Here is a 17,878-nt window from a genome sequence, read left to right as displayed (position 1 = left end):
ATGGTGGGTCAGTCAGGAGTGTACTGTAGATGTGATGGTGGGTCAGGAGTGTACTGTAGATGTGATGGTGGGTCAGGAGCGTGCTGTAGATGTGATGGTGGGTCAGTCAGGAGTGTACTGTAGATGTGATGGTGGGTCAGTCAGGAGCGTACTGTAGATGTGATGGTGGGTCAGTCATGAGTGTACTGTAGATGTGATGGTGGGTCAGTCATGAGCGTACTGTAGATGTGATGGTGGGTCAGTTAGGAGCGTACTGTAGATGTGATGGTGGATCATTCAGGAGCGTACTGTAGATGTGATGGTGGGTCAGTCAGGAGCGTACTGTAGATGTGATGGTGGGTCAGTCATGAGTGTACTGTAGATGTGATGGTGGGTCAGTCAGGAGCGTACTGTAGATGTGATGGTTGGTCAGTCATGAGTGTACTGTAGATGTGATGGTGGGTCAGTCATGAGTGTACTGTAGATGTGATGGTGGGTCAGGAGTGTACTGTAGATGTGATGGTGGGTCAGTCAGGAGTGTACTGTAGATGTGATGGTGGGTCAGTCAGGAGTGTACTGTAGATGTGATGGTGGGTCAGTTCGATGGGGCTCATATTTCTGTTCTACTTTGTGGTGTAAAATAAACACAATGAAAGACTTTTCTTAACCATTAATTTATTTTTTTGTTCTAAAAGGAAACAAAGTGTGTGATTATAATAAAGCACTAAACCCACATTACCAATATTTATTGCACAGATATTAAAAAACAGGTTCTACAAATATTAATCAAAATTAAAAGGCAAAAGCAATACAAACAGAACGCCACAGTCAAGTTAGAATTAGTTTGTACTCCATTTGTGACCTTGAATACAGAGTCACCAGTATCAGTGCTGTCAGTTCAAAACACTGTAACGGATTAATAGAAACATTCTCACACAGGATACAAATCCTCACATCGTCTGGAAACAGCTGCTGCCCGTTACACTGCCTGAACTGCTCACAATGGACGGACCAATTTCGTTCAAATCTAATACTGCTTACAAGGTTTTGTTCTGACAGTATCGGTATACAGTACTGTGCAAACATCTGAAATGAAAAAGCTGTTAAAGCTGCCTCTGAGCAATGAGTGTGTCTACCTGTAATTAACTCTATATAACATTAGAATAAACCCAAATAAACAAAGTTAGTGGTCAGTGAGAGTGTCTACCTGTAATTAACTCTATATAACATTAGAATAAACCCAAATAAACATAAAGTCAGTGGTCAGTGAGAGTGTCTACCTGTAATTAACTCTATATAACATTAGAATAAACCCAAATAAACATAAAGTCAGTGGTTAGTGAGAGTGTCTACCTGTAATTAACTCTATATAACATTAGAATAAACCCCAATAAACATAAAGTCAGTGGTCAGTGAGAGTGTCTACCTGTAATTAACTCTATATAACATTAGAATAAATCCAAATAAACATAAAGTTAGTGGTCAGTGAGAGTGTCTACCTGTAATTAACTCTATATAACATTAGAATAAACCCAAATAAACATAAAGTCAGTGGTCAGTGAGAGTGTCTACCTGTAATTAACTCTATATAACATTAGAATAAACCCAAATAAACATAAAGTCAGTGGTCAGTGAGAGTGTCTACCTGTAATTAACTCTATATAACATTAGAATAAACCCAAATAAACATAAAGTCAGTGGTCAGTGAGAGTGTCTACCTGTAATTAACTCTATATAACATTAGAATAAACCCAAATAAACATAAAGTCAGTGGTTAGTGAGAGTGTCTACCTGTAATTAACTCTATATAACATTAGAATAAACCCCAATAAACATAAAGTCAGTGGTTAGTGAGAGTGTCTACCTGTAATTAACTCTATATAACATTAGAGTAAATTCCAAGAGCCCAGGTTTGGGTGCTGATCTTCTCTGTGAACTCCAGACACTGTATGGATGTGTTCAGTTCCAGCAGCAGCAGCTCCCCTGATTTACTCTAATGAAGGACTGATTAGATAAACTAGGTGTTGATGGGAAGTGGAACTGGGAGTACTGGGTACACTGGTCTTCCTAAGTGCAGAGGAGCACTAGAAACCACTCACACCGCTTACTGACCAGATAAACAGCTTTACAGACCATTGTCTCAGACGCTGAAGATGTCTGCGCAGCACTGGATATGACCTGTTTCTGCAGTGGTGATTTCTATGGTATGTGCTGTGTAATGGGTGTGTGCTGCAGGTACAGTGCAAGAGAAGAAGGCTTAAATACATTAATTTACAGCATTAGTGTGTGTTTATGTCCACACTGCAGAGGACAGAGAGGCTCAGTCCTACTCTGAGCTCAGCCTTCTTTCCGTCAGCTGAGGAGAGAACGGTCCAACCAGCCAGTTCAGAGGCGTGTTGTTCAGTAGATACTCTGTGACTCCATCCAGAGACTGCCGTACCTGCAAGAAAGGGAGAGACGCTTAATATACACCAGGTTATGAAAACAGTATACGTGCAAAAGTATTCGGACACCTCTAATTGAGTCTAATGAATGAATTCAGATGCTTTAGGGTGCACCCAGCTTTTATAATCTCCATAGAAAAGCGCTGAGTAGGAAAACGGGCCCGCACATGACCTTAAGGTCAAATGTCCAATGCTGAGCATGGGCTAGAGGGGTATAATGTCCCCCAGCACTGGCCTGTGAAGTTCTCTGGAGAGATGATGGAGCTCCATCCAATATCCATCTTTGGGATGAGTTGGAGTGGCAGAACTAATCACCCAACATCAGTACTTAATCTGGAGCTCTTGCGTGCCTGAACACAATCAAATCCTCCTCACAGCAATGTTCCCACATCTAGGATAACGCACAGAGGGACAAACTCCCGGCAAATGTCCCTGATTACAGAAAGCGTCCACAAACCTTTGGACATATAGTGCACTTTAATACATTTGTATATAGGAACACTATAATGTCCAAATGTTTGTGGACACCTTCTCTTGCAGCGACAGCCTCTGCTCTTCAGCACATCATTTCTGATACTCTCATGAGGCTGAATGCAATCAAATACTCTTCACAGCAATGTTCCCACATCCAGTGTAAAACCTTCCCAAAAGAGTGCAGGTTGTTACTGCAGCAAAGGCGGACAAACTCCTGGCCAATAAGCAAAAAGTGTCCACAAACTTTTGGACATTATAGTGCACTTATATTCAATTATAAAGAGGAAATCAAGTAATAATAAGACGTTTGTCCCCTTTTGCTGCGGCGGCGGCGGCCTCTACTCTTCGGTTCTCTTCGGTTCTACCTGTGCGAGCTGCTGGCGGCTCTGCTGGAGCAGCAGAGGTGTGAGGGTGCTGGTTTTGCCCAGAGAAGCGTGGAGATCCTCGGCCGTGCGGCGGGCGTTCTGTAGCTGCTCCTGGACCGCTCCGGGCAGGCCCTGCGCACTGGACACTACACTCCTGCTGGCCAGACGCAACTGCTCACTCAGTCCATGCACCATGGAGAGAGTACGCCCCTCCAGCTGCTGTAGAAACACACACATACACACACACACACACACACACACACATACACACACATACACACACATACACACACACACAAACAACCATGCACAAAGAGTTTAATAGTCAAGTATTCTGTACCAACACACAAAGCTTATAGAGTAGAGTGGGGCTAACTCACAGTGTATAGCCTCCAAACATGGTGGAGGTAGTTTCATCAAGAACTCACAGTGAGAGCTAGCCAGGCTAAAGTACAGCCTCCAAACATGGTGGAGGTAGTTTCACCAACAACTCACAGTGAGAGCTAGCCAGACTAAAGTACAGCCTCCAAACATGGTGGAGGTAGTTTCACCAACAGCTCATAGTGAGAGCAAGCCAGACTACAGTACAGCCTCCAAACATGGTGGAGGTAGTTTCATCAACAACTCACAGTGAGAGCTAGCCAGGCTAAACTACAGCCTCCAAACATGGTGGAGGTAGTTTCACCAACAACTCACAGTGAGAGCTAGCCAGGCTAAAGTACAGCCTCCAAACATGGTGGAGGTAGTTTCATCAACAGCTCACAGTGAGAGCTAGCCAGGCTAAAGTACAGCCTCCAAACATGGTGGAGGTAGTTTCACCAACAGCTCACAGTGAGAGCTAGCCAGGCTAAAGTACAGCCTCCAAACATGGTGGAGGTAGTTTCATCAACAACTCACAGTGAGAGCTAGCCAGGCTAAAGTACAGCCTCCAAACATGGTGGAGGTAGTTTTATCAACAGCTCACAGTGAGAGACACCCAATTGTTTTACCCAATTGTGCATCGCTGTAGGGAAACTTACCGACTCTGATTTCTTTACAGTGGTGGAGATAGGAACCGGGGGTTGCCATGTCTACAACACACATATAGTCATTTTATTTATCATCTAAAGTTTTCTCTGGGGACTACTTTGTCGTACAACATGCCGCATGTATCCCTCCATTATGAATATACCAACGAAACCCTTCTCAGAACTTCTGAAGTTCTGAACATTAGAGCATAATCCAGTACCTGAATTGTACAGAACTAACCCAGTTTTAGTTACTTTTTTTTACTTTCTGCAGCCGCACTACACCCTGCAGCATGTATCCCTCCACCATTTTAATGATCTGATTTTAAAAGCAGGTTCTAGAGCCGAACTCTTCTCAGAACTCTGGTAGAACAGTGTCTCAGGCATCAGGCAGCGTCTTCATCACCATTAGGTGAAGAACTTTCTGTGAGGAGCTTTTATTAGAGCTTCAGATGTCTGCTTCCCTTCACCTCCACTGTAGAACTCCAGCTCTGACTGGGGGAGCTTATCTAGAACCTCCACTGTAGAACCACAGCTCTGACTGGGGGAGATTATCTAGAACCTCCACTGTAGAACTCCAGCTCTGACTGGGGAAGTCTCTACAGAATGGAGCTCTGCATTCTGAATCCACTCAGATTCAGGGACAGATCACATCTCTGGAGGCCCCACTGCACTCCTACACTAACGCAAAAACACTGGCTGCCCTGTAGTGAGCCTCATTCAACAGGCAGTGTGGGCTGAAACACTCCTCAGTTCAGTCTGAGTGGGCGGGACTAAATTCTATAGGCTGAAAAGGCATATATACAGTGGGGGAAAAAAAAGTATTTAGTCAGTCACCAATTGTGCAAGTTCTCCCACTTAAAAAGATAAGAGAGGCTGTAAAAATTCAGAAAATCACATTGTCTATTTATTTGCAAATAATGGTGTAAAATAAGTATTTGGTCAATAATAAAAGTTCATCTCAGTACTTTGTTATGTATCCTTTGTTGGCAATGACAGAGGTCAAACATTTTCTGTAAGTCTTCACAAGGTTGGCACACACTGTTGCTGGTATGTTGGCCCATTCCTCCATGCAGATCTCCTCTAGAGCAGTGATGTTTTGGGGCTGTCGGCGGCAACACAGACTTTCAACTCCTTCCAAAGGTTTTCTATGGGATTGAGATCTGGAGACTGGCTAGGCCACTCCAGGACCTTGAAATGCTTCTTACGAAGCCACTCCTTTGTTGCCCTGGCAGTGTGCTTGGGATCATTGTCATGCTGAAAGACCCAGCCACGTTTCATCTTCAATGCCCTTGCTGATGGAATGAGGTTTGCACTCAAAATCTCACAATACACGGCCCCATTCATTCTTTCATGTACACGGACCAGTCGTCCTAGTCCCTTTGCAGAGAAACAGCCCCAAAGCATGATGGTTCCACCCCCATGCTTCACAGTTGATGTTCATGGTGTTCTTTGGATGCAACTCAGCATTCACTCTCCTCCAATCACAGCGAGTTGTGTTTCTACTTTGGTTTTATCTGACCATAAGACATTCTCCCAAAACTCTTCCAGAACATCCAAATGCTCTCTAGGAAACTTCAGACGCGCCGGATATGTACTGGCTTAAGCAGGGGAACACGTCTGACACTGCAAGATCTGAGTCCCTGGTGGCGTAGTGTGTTACTGACGGTAGCCTTTGTAACGTTGGTCCCAGCTTTCTGCAGGTCATTCACTAGGTCCCCCTGTGTGGTTCTGGGATTTTTGCTCACTGTTCTTGTGATCATTTTGACCCCACGGGCTGAGATCTTGCGTGGAGCCCATGATTGAGGGAGATTAGCAGTGGTCTTGTAGGTCTCCCATTTTCTGATTATTGCTCCACAGTAGATTTCTTCACACCAAGCTGCTGCCTATTGCAGATTCAGTCTTCCAGCCTGGTGCAGGTCTACAGGTCTGTTTCTGGTGTCCTTCCACAGCTCTTTGGTCTTCACCATAGTGGAGTTTGGAGTGGGACTGTTTGAGGTTGTGGGCAGGTGTCTTTTATTCTGTTAACCAGTTCAAACAGGTGCCATTAATACAGGTAATGAGTGGAGGACAGAGAAGCCTCTTAAAGAAGAAGTTACAGGTCTGTGACAGACAGAAATCTTGCTTGTTTGTAGGCGACCAAATACTTATTTTCCACCATTATTTGCAAATAAATTCTTTAAAAGTCAGACAATGTGATTTTCAGATTTTTCTTTCTCGTTTTGTCTCTCATAGTTGAGTCTACCTATGATGTCAATTACAGCCTCTGGAGCAGATGATCATTGATGAGCCTATTGTCTCCATGCTGCCTAATAATGCCAGGCATGGGCTAGTAGAGGGGTATAAAGCCCTCCAGCATTGAGCTGTGGAGCAGTGGAAGAACTGTGTTCTCTGGAATGATGGTGGTGGAGCTCCATCCAGTACTTTAAATGGGATGAGTTGGGGATGATGAGGTGGGGTGGTGATAATCATCCAACATCCTGACCTCACTAACACTGCTCTTTTCGCTGAATGCAATCAATCAAATCCTCACAGCAATGATCCTCCTCCTAAATCTAGTAGAAAGTCTTCTTCTCTGGACAGTAGAGACAGTTACTCCAACAAAAGCAGGAGAAACTCTTTTAATATCCTTGATTTCAGAAGAAACAATGAATGAGCAGGTGTCCCAATACTTTTGTCCATTAATTGTACTATTCCTTGGGGTCTTTTCTCACTTCAGATTGACTTTAAAACAGCAGTTCTCTTTTTACGATTTACGCTTACCTCTTCCTGGCCTTTCCCCACGTCCATCTCCACCTCCTCTGCCCCTTCTTTGGGCAGCCCGTCTCTCCACTCCTTCCAGCGCTTCAGCAGCTGCTCGGGAGCGCCCCCTAGCCAGCTGGCGCTACGGGCGTTCTCCAGCAGGTCCAGTGTGCTCGTGATTTGGGTGACAGCTGCATGTGTGGTGTCCCGGGCGTTTCTGGCCTTGTTTAGTGACAGCTCCAACGCTCGCTCTCTGACCCGGGCCGACAGCTTACCCAGACGGACAAAGTAGCTGGGGGAGGAGCTTAGCACGGCTCCGCCTTCTTCGTTCGGCAGAGGCTCAGACAGAGCGGCTGAGGAGGAAGGGAAAACGTTTCACAAATACAAAATTGAGGAATGAAGGCAGCTGACTCTTGATCATTTAGAGGCAGCACTCACCCAGTTCTTTCTCAGTAAGCGGGAGGTACTGGTCCACCCAGTCCTCAGAGCGGGTCAGAGCAAGTCCCACTCCACTGCTGACCATCTGACCCACCCTGGTGCCCATGACTGTGTTAATGCCCCCGCTTACAGCCGTACGGGTCATCTCCACACCCCCCATCACTGCCCCGACCACAGCCTCCTTCGCCCCAGTCACAGACTGGTACACCTTGTCCACCGTTTCAGACACCAACTGAGGAAATACAGGACAGGGTTGTGTTCATTAATAACCCATTAATAACCCATTAATAACCCGTTAATAACTCATTAAAAGCCATCAATAACCTTTTAATAACTCATTAATAATATATTAATAATACATTAATCACACATTCATAGCACATTAATAACACATTAATAACTCCTTTAATAACGCTATCTTCTGTCCGAAACTGCCTGGTGGGAGCGCTGCAAGCACTGTAAGCATCAACAGGCCTTTGGTAGCGCTGCTGTGTTCCATTTGAACTGGGATGTTATATTAACTGGTACACCACGCAGGTTTAATTTCCTACTCGGAAAGTCTGGAAAGCCTGTGGCTCAATATATCAGCCTTACATACAGTACCCTGGGACAATGCTAACAATGCTAATCTGGGACATGAAAAGGGGGATGTATGTTGGTCAGATTCGCCCTAAAACACAGATAAAAGATTCTCAAATCAGCTGTGGTAAACCCCAACACCCCAAAGTCTTCAGTTAACTGTTTTTTAAATGTTTTGCACAATTATCGAAACGTAAACAAAACGATAAATTTTATCTTCCATGATGGATCAAAGTGGGAACACCAGAATTGGTCAGCTGCAATGTTGGTGCTGTCGTCCCACTGATCTCACACATTCACACAGGCCTTGGGTGGAGGGCACTGATGTCCCATAGGAGCGCTCATGTCTGTGCTTCCGCCTGGCTCTGCATTTTTAGCTAGACTGTCTGAGCACACAGTATATATATATATATATACACACACATATTATTATTACTATTTTATTTATTCAATTTATTGATTTTTGGGTGCAACTGGGACCATGAGATCTGGAATTTTGTTCCACCTCATGTACCACATGTGATGCAAATGACAATAAAGTCTCATTGATCCTTGATTTTATATTATATATGATTTTATTGAGCACATAAAGCCATGTATTAAAGAGGAAGAGCTGTAAGTTTGCTTCTCGGACTGTTCAGCGTTACCTTGTCTGCTGGCTGGTGTAACACTGGAAGTTTTTCCTCCACCTTGTCCAACCCTTTCATGGCATACTCGCTCACCATGGCAACTGCGAAACAAGCAAGTAAATAAATAAATAAATTAATAAATTAATGATTGTAATACTATTTCTACAAATATTATTAATAGCTAATTTTTATTTGATATTTGATATATTTATTTGATAAACAGAATGTATTAAATGTTCAAATGTTCCATTTCTCAATTTTTCAGGCATGTTCTTGAATGTGAGACCACATGGAGGTGAACCCTCATGATGTCGATACAACGTTTACGAGAAAGCAGGAGAAGTCAGTGAGAAATGAAGGCAGAATTAGCTCTCTCACTCTGTGGCTCCAGTCTGTCCAGTATGGGCCTGGTACCCGTGCTGGCCGCCGCCCCCAGTGTCCGGACTCCGCTCTCAGCAGCGTCCATCACCCCCCTGAGGATGGGTACGCTGTCCTTAGTGCTGCTGTAGGCGCTGGACACCACACCACACGCAGAGCTGACTAGGGGAAGGTTTCCCACCCGAGACATCACACTCTAAACAGGAAACCAAGATTGCAGGTAGAGGAACTGACTCACAGAGGAGAGTAAGAGGCAGGTATAGGAACACACAGCTGCAGTGTACTGGCAGCACTTCGGTCACAACAGCGTTACTCCACAGGTCACTCTCAATAGCAGGCCAATCACTACACAGGTATTACTGTGGGAAGCATTGGCAGGACTCACCTGAGGCTCCTGAGAGTCTGCGTCGCTCGATTTTGCATTCTCTGCCATGATGGAGTGAGATAACCTGTGAATACACAAAAGTAATGAATACAAGTAGAAATGATGCAGAAATAGCTGCACCATACACATATATTGTACATATACATATACATATACATATACATGACATATAAGAAAAACGCAATGGAAAAGACAACCATGCTGGAGCAGCTGGTAAGATAAAACAGGAAGGAAGCATAGGGGTGTACAAAAATATTGGATAAATCAAAGTATCAAGGTATTGTGATATTCCGTTTTGCAATAATGTATCGATTCTCAAAAACACAGTGTTGATTATTAATGAACAGTTTAAATGTAAAAATTGGTGTCAGACAGTGGTTCATTTAGTGTAGTGTTTAAACACTGACCACTAGAGGGCAGTGTGGTTTTCCGATCCCACTGTTCTGATGGGCTAAAAAGTTAACTTTTCTTTAACTCAGATTTGATGTATATCAATATGTATTTATACTATGACAGTTTTAATTTTAAAAAGCTGGTATATATATATATATATATATATATATATATATATATATATATATATATATATATGCCAGCTTTTTATTAAAACTGTCATAGTATAAATACATATTGATATTATATATATACACTGGCTATATGTATATATCTTTTACATAACACATATATATATATATACACCCATGCTATAACGCCACTACCTCCTACTAAGCTGTTGGAGACTGAGGTTTGATTCCCGGTCTGGGTGTCTATACTGCGCTACATCAATAAGAGCCAATAATTGCAAGATATGTCTCTTTTCAATACCCTTGAATTCAGAAGAAGCAATAAATGAGCGGGTGTCCCAATACTTTTGTCCATATTGTGTCATTTGTCTTCTCCATCTTCTCCAGAGTCATGGATCACTTCTCCTGAAGCCAATACACACCTTATTGAGGGGGCCATTAAGATGCCTAACCACACAGAGGACGTTCTGGGTAAATACCGTTCCTACACTCACCTGCGGTCAGAACCCACGCAGAGGCACATCAGGCAAACTTCACTCGTCTAAAAAGTGGGTCTGGCGATCCGTAATGTATAGCCAGGGGGTCTGCAGTTGCCCTGGTGTTGCTAAGCAGTTTCTAAAGTATTTCCAGTTGTTGCTGAAGGGGTTGCTAGATGGTTGCTATGGTATCTCTGGTGGTTATTTTATTCTGTTATCCCACATAAAGGGTATTGTCAGTGTGGTGGCATCAAGATAACGCAAGGGAGGTGCACAAACCTTTGTCCACTATGTTGCATACACACACACACACACACACACACACACACACACACACACACACACACACACACACACACACACACAGAGCTCGTCTGGTCTCTATTGACTACTAAGCTTCAGTGTTTCCTTTAAACAAGCTGCTGAGCTCAGCTTCTGCTTTCAGAATATAAAAACCCCAAATGGAAAGTGGAAGTGCTAAAGGTTCATTAAACTTTTGTTCAATAATAAGAACTATTTACAGCTGGATTTTACTGGTTGTTTAAATGTTTGGTTTTATAATAAAGTTTGCAAACAAAAACGTTATGTGTAATCTAAACAATTCATTTATAATCAACTCAACTGGAGAATCGATACAGTATTGCAAAACAAAATATCACAATACTTTAATATATCGATACTGTCTTACTCTATATACATATACCCTATATATACATATACCCTATATATACATATACACTATATATACATATACACTCCAAGGCCTAACACACACTGAGGTGTAGTACTCAGTAACTACAGGGACTTGTGTACAAACTGACGGGGCGATTCTCTGATAATGGGAGCTAGTAATAACACTTTCGGCCTGCTGGTGGGTGGACTGTAGGGTGTGTATATATATATATATATGTACATATGTATAAATATGTATGTGTATATATGTATGTGTGTATATATGTATATATTTATATATGTATAAATATGTATGTGTGTATATATACATATATACATATAAATATACACATACATATATATTTATATATGTATAAATACGTATGTGTATATATATGTGTGTATATGTATATATGTATATATTTATATATGTATAAATATGTATGTGTGTGTATATGTATGTGTATATATGTGTGTGTATATATATACACATACATATACACATATATACATATATATATATATTTATACATTTAAATATACACATACATATACACATATATACATATATATATATATACACACCCTACAGTCCACCCACCAGCAGGCCGAAAGTGTTATTACTAGCTCCCATTATCAGAGAATCGCCCCGTCAGTTTGTACACAAGTCCCTGTAGTTACTGAGTACTACACCTCAGTGTGTGTTAGGCCTTGGAGTGTTAAGGGGTTAATCTGGGGCAAGGTCTCAACCCCTGGTCTAAAAGCTCGCAGTATTGACGCCACTCATTCCACTCACACGGTTTACAATCAGCAATCAATAACTATCATTTCTTAAGCAATCAACCCAACACTGATCTCATGTGACGGGTTAAAGTGTAGCGTGATCACAGATAAGCCCCCCATAAAGATAAGAGAGTGGTCCATGAAGCAAAGAGCACCTCACTCCCCACCGCAGAGCTCTGTAGCCCACAGAGTCGGTATCACTGCCCCACAGCAGCAAACCTCCAGCACCGGCCGGTCACTGAAACACTGCTGAAACCATTCCAGTGTGTGTGTGTGTGTGTGTGTGTGTGTGTGTGTGTGTGAAATGTGAATCTACAGTGTGCCGATCACAAGGCAAGGATGTGTGAGCGTCAGACAGTAGCTCCTCTGTGGGGAAGAACCTCTCTAAAGCTCGGCCCTGCTCCTCTGTGTTTACCCTGAGAGGCCTGACAACTATCCCAAAAATGTGCATCCGGTAACGGTCCTGCTAAACCACAACAGAGAGACCACCCCTCCCCTCACAGAGCATGCTCTGACCAGGCTACAGCGGGGGTCACGCTGATTCTACATAACATAAAGGTCCAGTGTGGCTTCAGGGTTCTATCCTAATCCAGCAGAACCTCATCTGACTCCATTGGCTTAATCGCTTGGTCTCAGTGTGCAAACACAGTCTGCTTAACAAGGTTCTTCAGTGGTCTCTCTATGAATGTGAATGGATGTGACTATACACTCAATTGACAAAAGTATTGGGACACCTGCTCATTCATCGCTTCTTCTGAAATTTAAAGGTAGTAAAAAAAGAGCTGATGCTGCTTTTGTTGGAGTAACTGTCTCACTGTCCAGAGAGGAAGACTTTCTACTAGATCTTGGAGGAGGAGCATTGCTGTGAGGATTTGATGGACTGCATTCAGCAACAAGAGCTTTAGTGAGGTCAGGATGTTGGATGATGATCACCACCCCACCTCATTATCCCCAACTCATCCCACTGAAAGTACGGGATGGAGCTCCACCACCATCACGCCAGAGAACACAGTTTCTATGCTGGGGGGCTTCATACCCCTCTAGCCCACACCTGGCATTAGGCAGCATGGTGCCAATAGGGTCATCAGTGTTTATCTGCCCCAGACAGTCCTATTCTATTGGCCTTTTTTTTTTTTACAGAGCAGCAATGGGAGCAACCTAAAGTAGCTAAATTCATTCATTAGAAGGGGTGTCCACAAATATTTGGACATATAGTGTATGAATGGTTCAATATGAATGTTCAGATGATCATATCATTTGAAGCTAATTTTGGGCGGGGCGTCTCATGTGACCCTAACATTACATAAATGACAAATTAAGTCATATTTTAGATGGTTGATTGTCCAGAAGCTCAGATTTGGGCTCTGAGAACCTCTCCACCACATCTATCATTCCTGATTTGGACTTTATTGGGTTTTCACCCTGCGGCATGTTGTTACTCGCCACCATTCACAAATGTGAAAACCCGTCAGACAGGGCGTCATCACTGCATTGCCTAACTGCTGACAGCTCATCGAGCGAAGTTCACCGCTTACTCACCCTGCTCGCCCCCTGAGCCGAGAGGAGGAGGAGTCAGTTAAAACTCAGCAGAAGTGTTGAATGAGGTTCAGGCAGAGTTCAGTGATCATAACTTTTACAAAGCTGCACTTCATTCATCTGGACTGTCCAGCTCAGCTGCTGGACCCTTACAGTCCAGCTCAGTAGTGGACGTGAGATGTTCTGTATGGGCCTGCCCATATTAACCCCTAAACGACCAGAAGACACTTCCAGACTTAACTTAAAGTACTAGTGGGCGGGGCTAAATAATTTTGACCAACAAAATCATGCTTCACCTCATTACCTATTGTGTCAAATCAAACTGGTGCCAGAAGATCTGGTAAAGAAGATGGTGGTAACAGTCTGAACTGTGGACTACATTCAGAGGATCACTACAGTTCATTATACAGTTTATACAGATAATACTATAGGCACAGTATAGGGTAGGATACTATAAGAACTATAAGACACTAATATACATTATACAGAGGACTGTCTTATCTTATACAGCCTATAAGACACTCATATTTATTATACAGAGGACTGTCTTATCTGTCTTAGTCCCCACTGCGGGACTAATAAAGGACTATCTTATCTTATCTTACAGCCTATAAGACACTCATATTTATTATACAGAGGACTGTCTTATCCCTATAAGGCCTATAAGACACTTGTATACATTATACAGAGGACTGTCTTATCCTATAGGAACTATAAGACACTAATATACATTATACAGAGGACTTTCTTATCCTATAGGAACTATAAGACACTCGTATACATTATACAGAGGACTTTCTTATCCTATAGGAACTGTAAGACACTCGTATACATTATACAGAGGACTGTCTTATCCTATAGGAACTATAAGACACTAATATACATTAAACAGAGGACTGTCTTATCCTATAGGAACTATAAGACACTAATATACATTATACAGAGGACTTTCTTATCCTATAGGAACTATAAGACACTCGTATACATTATACAGAGGACTTTCTTATCCTATAGGAACTATAAGACACTAATATACATTATACAGAGGACTGTCTTATCCTATAGGAACTATAAGACACTAATATACATTATACAGAGGACTGTCTTATCCTATAGGAACTAAAAGACACTAATATACATTATACAGAGGACTTTAAGCTATAAGAGCTAGAAGACACTCGTAAACATTATACAGAGGACTGTCTTATCCTATAGGAACTGTAAGACACTCATATACATTATACAGAGGACTTTCCTATCCTATAGGAACTATAAGACACTAATATACATTATACAGAGGACTTTCTTATCCTATAGGAACTATAAGACACTAATATACATTAAACAGAGGACTGTCTTATCCTATAGAAACTATGAGACACTAATATACCTTATACAGAGGACTGTCTTATCCTATAGGAACTATAAGACACTAATATACATTATACAGAGGACTGTCTTATCCTATAGAAACTATGAGACACTAATATACATTATACAGAGGACTGTCTTATCCTATAGAAACTATGAGACACTAATATACATTATACAGAGGACTTTCTTAAGCTAGAAGAGCTAGAAGACACTCGTAAACATTATACAGAGGACTGTCTTATCCTATAGGAACTGTAAGACACTTGTATACATTTTACAGTGGACTGTCTTATCCTATACAGCCTATAAGACACTGTTATACATCATACACACTATAGACTATATTTTATATGAATGGGCAGAGCTTGTGTTGTGTAGCTGTCAATCATTTCTACAGTACCCCCCCACCCACACTAACCCAGTAGACACAGGCTGTACTTGTCAACTTTGCCCTACTTCCCTTCCCTTCCACTTTCATTTCGGCTTCATTTTCAGGCAGCACCAACAACGTCAACTCAAAATCTACTGCTGGAACTTCAGAGGACCTTTCTAATGACCCCCGATCACCTCGCCACACCTCCACATTCCTTCACGGAGTCTAATCTCAACAGAAACAGAGCGTAGGAAGGGTGGAGTGAACTCTCCCATTCAAACCCTGCAGACTAACTTCTGCTACTGCTGGGATACGCTCACACTGAGGAGGAAGCTCTCGCCACACTCAACACTGCTGTCTCGCCAATTTCCCCCAAACACAGCCGTGTGAGTGTCACTGACCTGTCAGAGTGGAGTCAGTCCAGTGTCCTCTGCTCAATCAGCTGCCGCTCTGTGGTGAAGCCGTTGCTGCTGCTAGTGGCAATAAATAGGCCAGGTTTAGGAGGAGGTCCTACTACACCAATCACTGCTCAGTCCTGGATTGTGAAATGAAGCTCCTGCCTCTGCCCCTTTCTTCTCTGCTGAGGTGTTCTGACAGATAGGTGCCAACTGGGCCTGGGTACTGGGGTATGTTCCATTATCCGCTCCAGTCAACGTTTTTTAGAATTGTGCCAAGTGACACTGACGTCCGGTCAGAGTGGGGAGGTCATGGGGTGGGACAGTTCAGGCTAAACAGGCCTGCTATCAAGGTTAGACCTTTTAGTAGTTTATTAATGGTAAATTAGTAAATCAATAAATATATAAATAATATATTGTTTATTTTGTGTGACAGGGTGGAGAAAACAACAAACTTGTTTAAATTTAAATGTGTTAATTATATATGCTAACTATATGTTTATATATAGTATATACATTTAAATCTTTCATCATAAAAGAAACATATATATATATATATATATATATATATATATATATATACACACACACACATACATATACATATATATACACATATACATGTTGGGACCGTTCATAGTCTTCATAGTAGAGATGCAGATTTAAGAACAAAAATGAAGTGTATTTACTTTTTGTAACCTTTGATGCAAATGACCAGGACAAACATTTAATATTAAAACAATATTTTAATGTAATTTTAGGCATGTTTGGGTTGTTCTGGTTGTGTGTGCATATCTGAAGTTTTGGCACCTCTGTCCAATAAATGTTACTGATTCTGTATACATATAAATAAGCCACATCCTCTACAGAGACACCGCTGCACATCCTTAAGCATAATCACTCTTAAACTGATCTAACATATTGCACAAGTAATAAGAAAAATAATAAACATAAGGACAAGAGGACAAGAAATGTTACATTTTTTAAACATTAAATTCAGATATATATATATATATATATATATATATATATATATATATATATATATATATAGAGAGAGAGAGAGAGAGACCGGCACTTCAGAGAAAAGGAACTGAAAGCCTTATACTTGATTATTTATGCTTAAATAATTATAATAGTTTTTTCCAATTAGGTGTAGGATCACTAAAGCCAGGCAGACTGTTTAAAGGACCTGGAAGAGTTTAGACAATTTAGTAAGAAGAAGAAACCTCAGTATGAGTATAAGAGAGGATTCTTGGCGGATTTTGTTGATTTTTGTTTATGAGCTGCTGTTTTCCCTTTAGCACTTCAGTGAGGTACTTACACTGTTGCTGTTAAAGCCAGCAGGTATTAAACACCTGAACAAGGGTCAACTCACCACGGACATTACTCACTTCCACCACACGAGGGCAGTAATGTCCTGTTCATCCTCCAGGTGTGAGACAGATTAATGCAGGGGTCTCCAGGGGTCTCAGGGGTTGATTCAACTTGGGCTGATTTTTTTGTTGTTGTTGTAATGGACCAGCAGTAACACAACTCATATGTAGTGTAACCATGGACAATACAGTAGTGTAACCATGGAAATGTGTGCAGCCCAACTGTGGAAATGGGTGTACAGTAACTATGGTAACAGTACGATGACTTTGGAGACATGTCTAGTGTACCGATGTAACCTGTAGTGTTGTAACCATGGAAACAGGTGCACTGTAACCATAGACATGTGTACTGCACCCATGTTAAGGACACTAGTGTAACCAAGACAATCTGTATATTGTAACCATGGAAATGCGAAGAGTACTGTAACCATGGTTGTATGAAGATCATGAAAGTGCAGCCATGGGAGGGATGGTAGATAGAAGTATAACCATTTAAATGGCAGTGGTGTAACCATGGAAACAGTTGCAGCCTAACTGTGGAAATGGGTGTACTGTACCATAAATGTACCATGGAAACATGTCAAGTGTATCAATGTAAATGAAAGTGGTGTAACCATGGAAATGGGTGCGGTGTAACTACAGAAATGGGTGCACTGTAACCATGGTAACAGTTCTATGAACACAATGAAAACATTTGTAGTTTACCCATGGGAGTGATAGTAGATGGTAGTGTAACCATGGAAACATGCCTACTGTACCAATGTCAATGGCAGTGGTGTACCCATGGAAATGGGTGCACTGTAACCATGGTAACAGTTGTACAAAGACCATAAAAACATATGCAGTGTACCATGGGAGTGATGGTATATGGTGGTGCAACCATGGAAACATGTCTAGAGTACTAATTGTAAATGGCTGTGGTGTAACCACAGAAATGGGTGCAGTGTAA

The 17,878-nt window shown here is 41.9% G+C and overlaps 1 protein-coding gene across 1 annotated transcript; it reads right to left on the bottom strand.

Moving 5' to 3' along the window:
* Positions 1-1,662: 1,662 nt before the first annotated feature.
* Positions 1,663-15,601, bottom strand: plin3 (perilipin 3). The gene is made up of 8 exons (XM_072680754.1): positions 15,560-15,601; positions 9,421-9,484; positions 9,036-9,231; positions 8,676-8,758; positions 7,450-7,681; positions 7,033-7,364; positions 3,263-3,481; positions 1,663-2,419 (listed from the first exon to the last, which is right to left on the bottom strand). Exons 2-8 carry the CDS (start codon positions 9,466-9,468, stop codon positions 2,306-2,308), a joined length of 1,224 nt encoding a protein of 407 aa, XP_072536855.1. The 5' UTR covers positions 9,469-9,484; positions 15,560-15,601; the 3' UTR covers positions 1,663-2,305.
* Between the last annotated feature and the right edge of the window lie 2,277 nt (positions 15,602-17,878).

Source organism: Salminus brasiliensis, chromosome 6, assembly GCF_030463535.1.
Source record: "Salminus brasiliensis chromosome 6, fSalBra1.hap2, whole genome shotgun sequence".
Classification (NCBI taxonomy): Eukaryota; Metazoa; Chordata; class Actinopteri; order Characiformes; family Bryconidae; genus Salminus; species Salminus brasiliensis.
The sequence above is the reverse complement of the archived record's forward strand: the minus strand, read 5'-3'. Positions and strand labels throughout refer to the sequence as shown.

What these genes read in the sequence shown, in the direction of transcription:
- plin3 (XM_072680754.1), bottom strand. Translation starts at nt 9,468, where the DNA reads ATGGCAGAGAATGCAAAATCGAGCGACGCAGACTCTCAGGAGCCTCAG. An exon ending in TGGGGAAAGGCCAGGAAGAG is followed by an intron (nt 3,482 to 7,032) that starts GTAAGCGTAAAT and finishes GTGTTTCTACAG; the next exon opens with CAGCTGGAGGGGCGTACTCT. An exon ending in GCCGCCAGCAGCTCGCACAG is followed by an intron (nt 2,420 to 3,262) that starts GTAGAACCGAAG and finishes CCTTTCTTGCAG; the next exon opens with GTACGGCAGTCTCTGGATGG.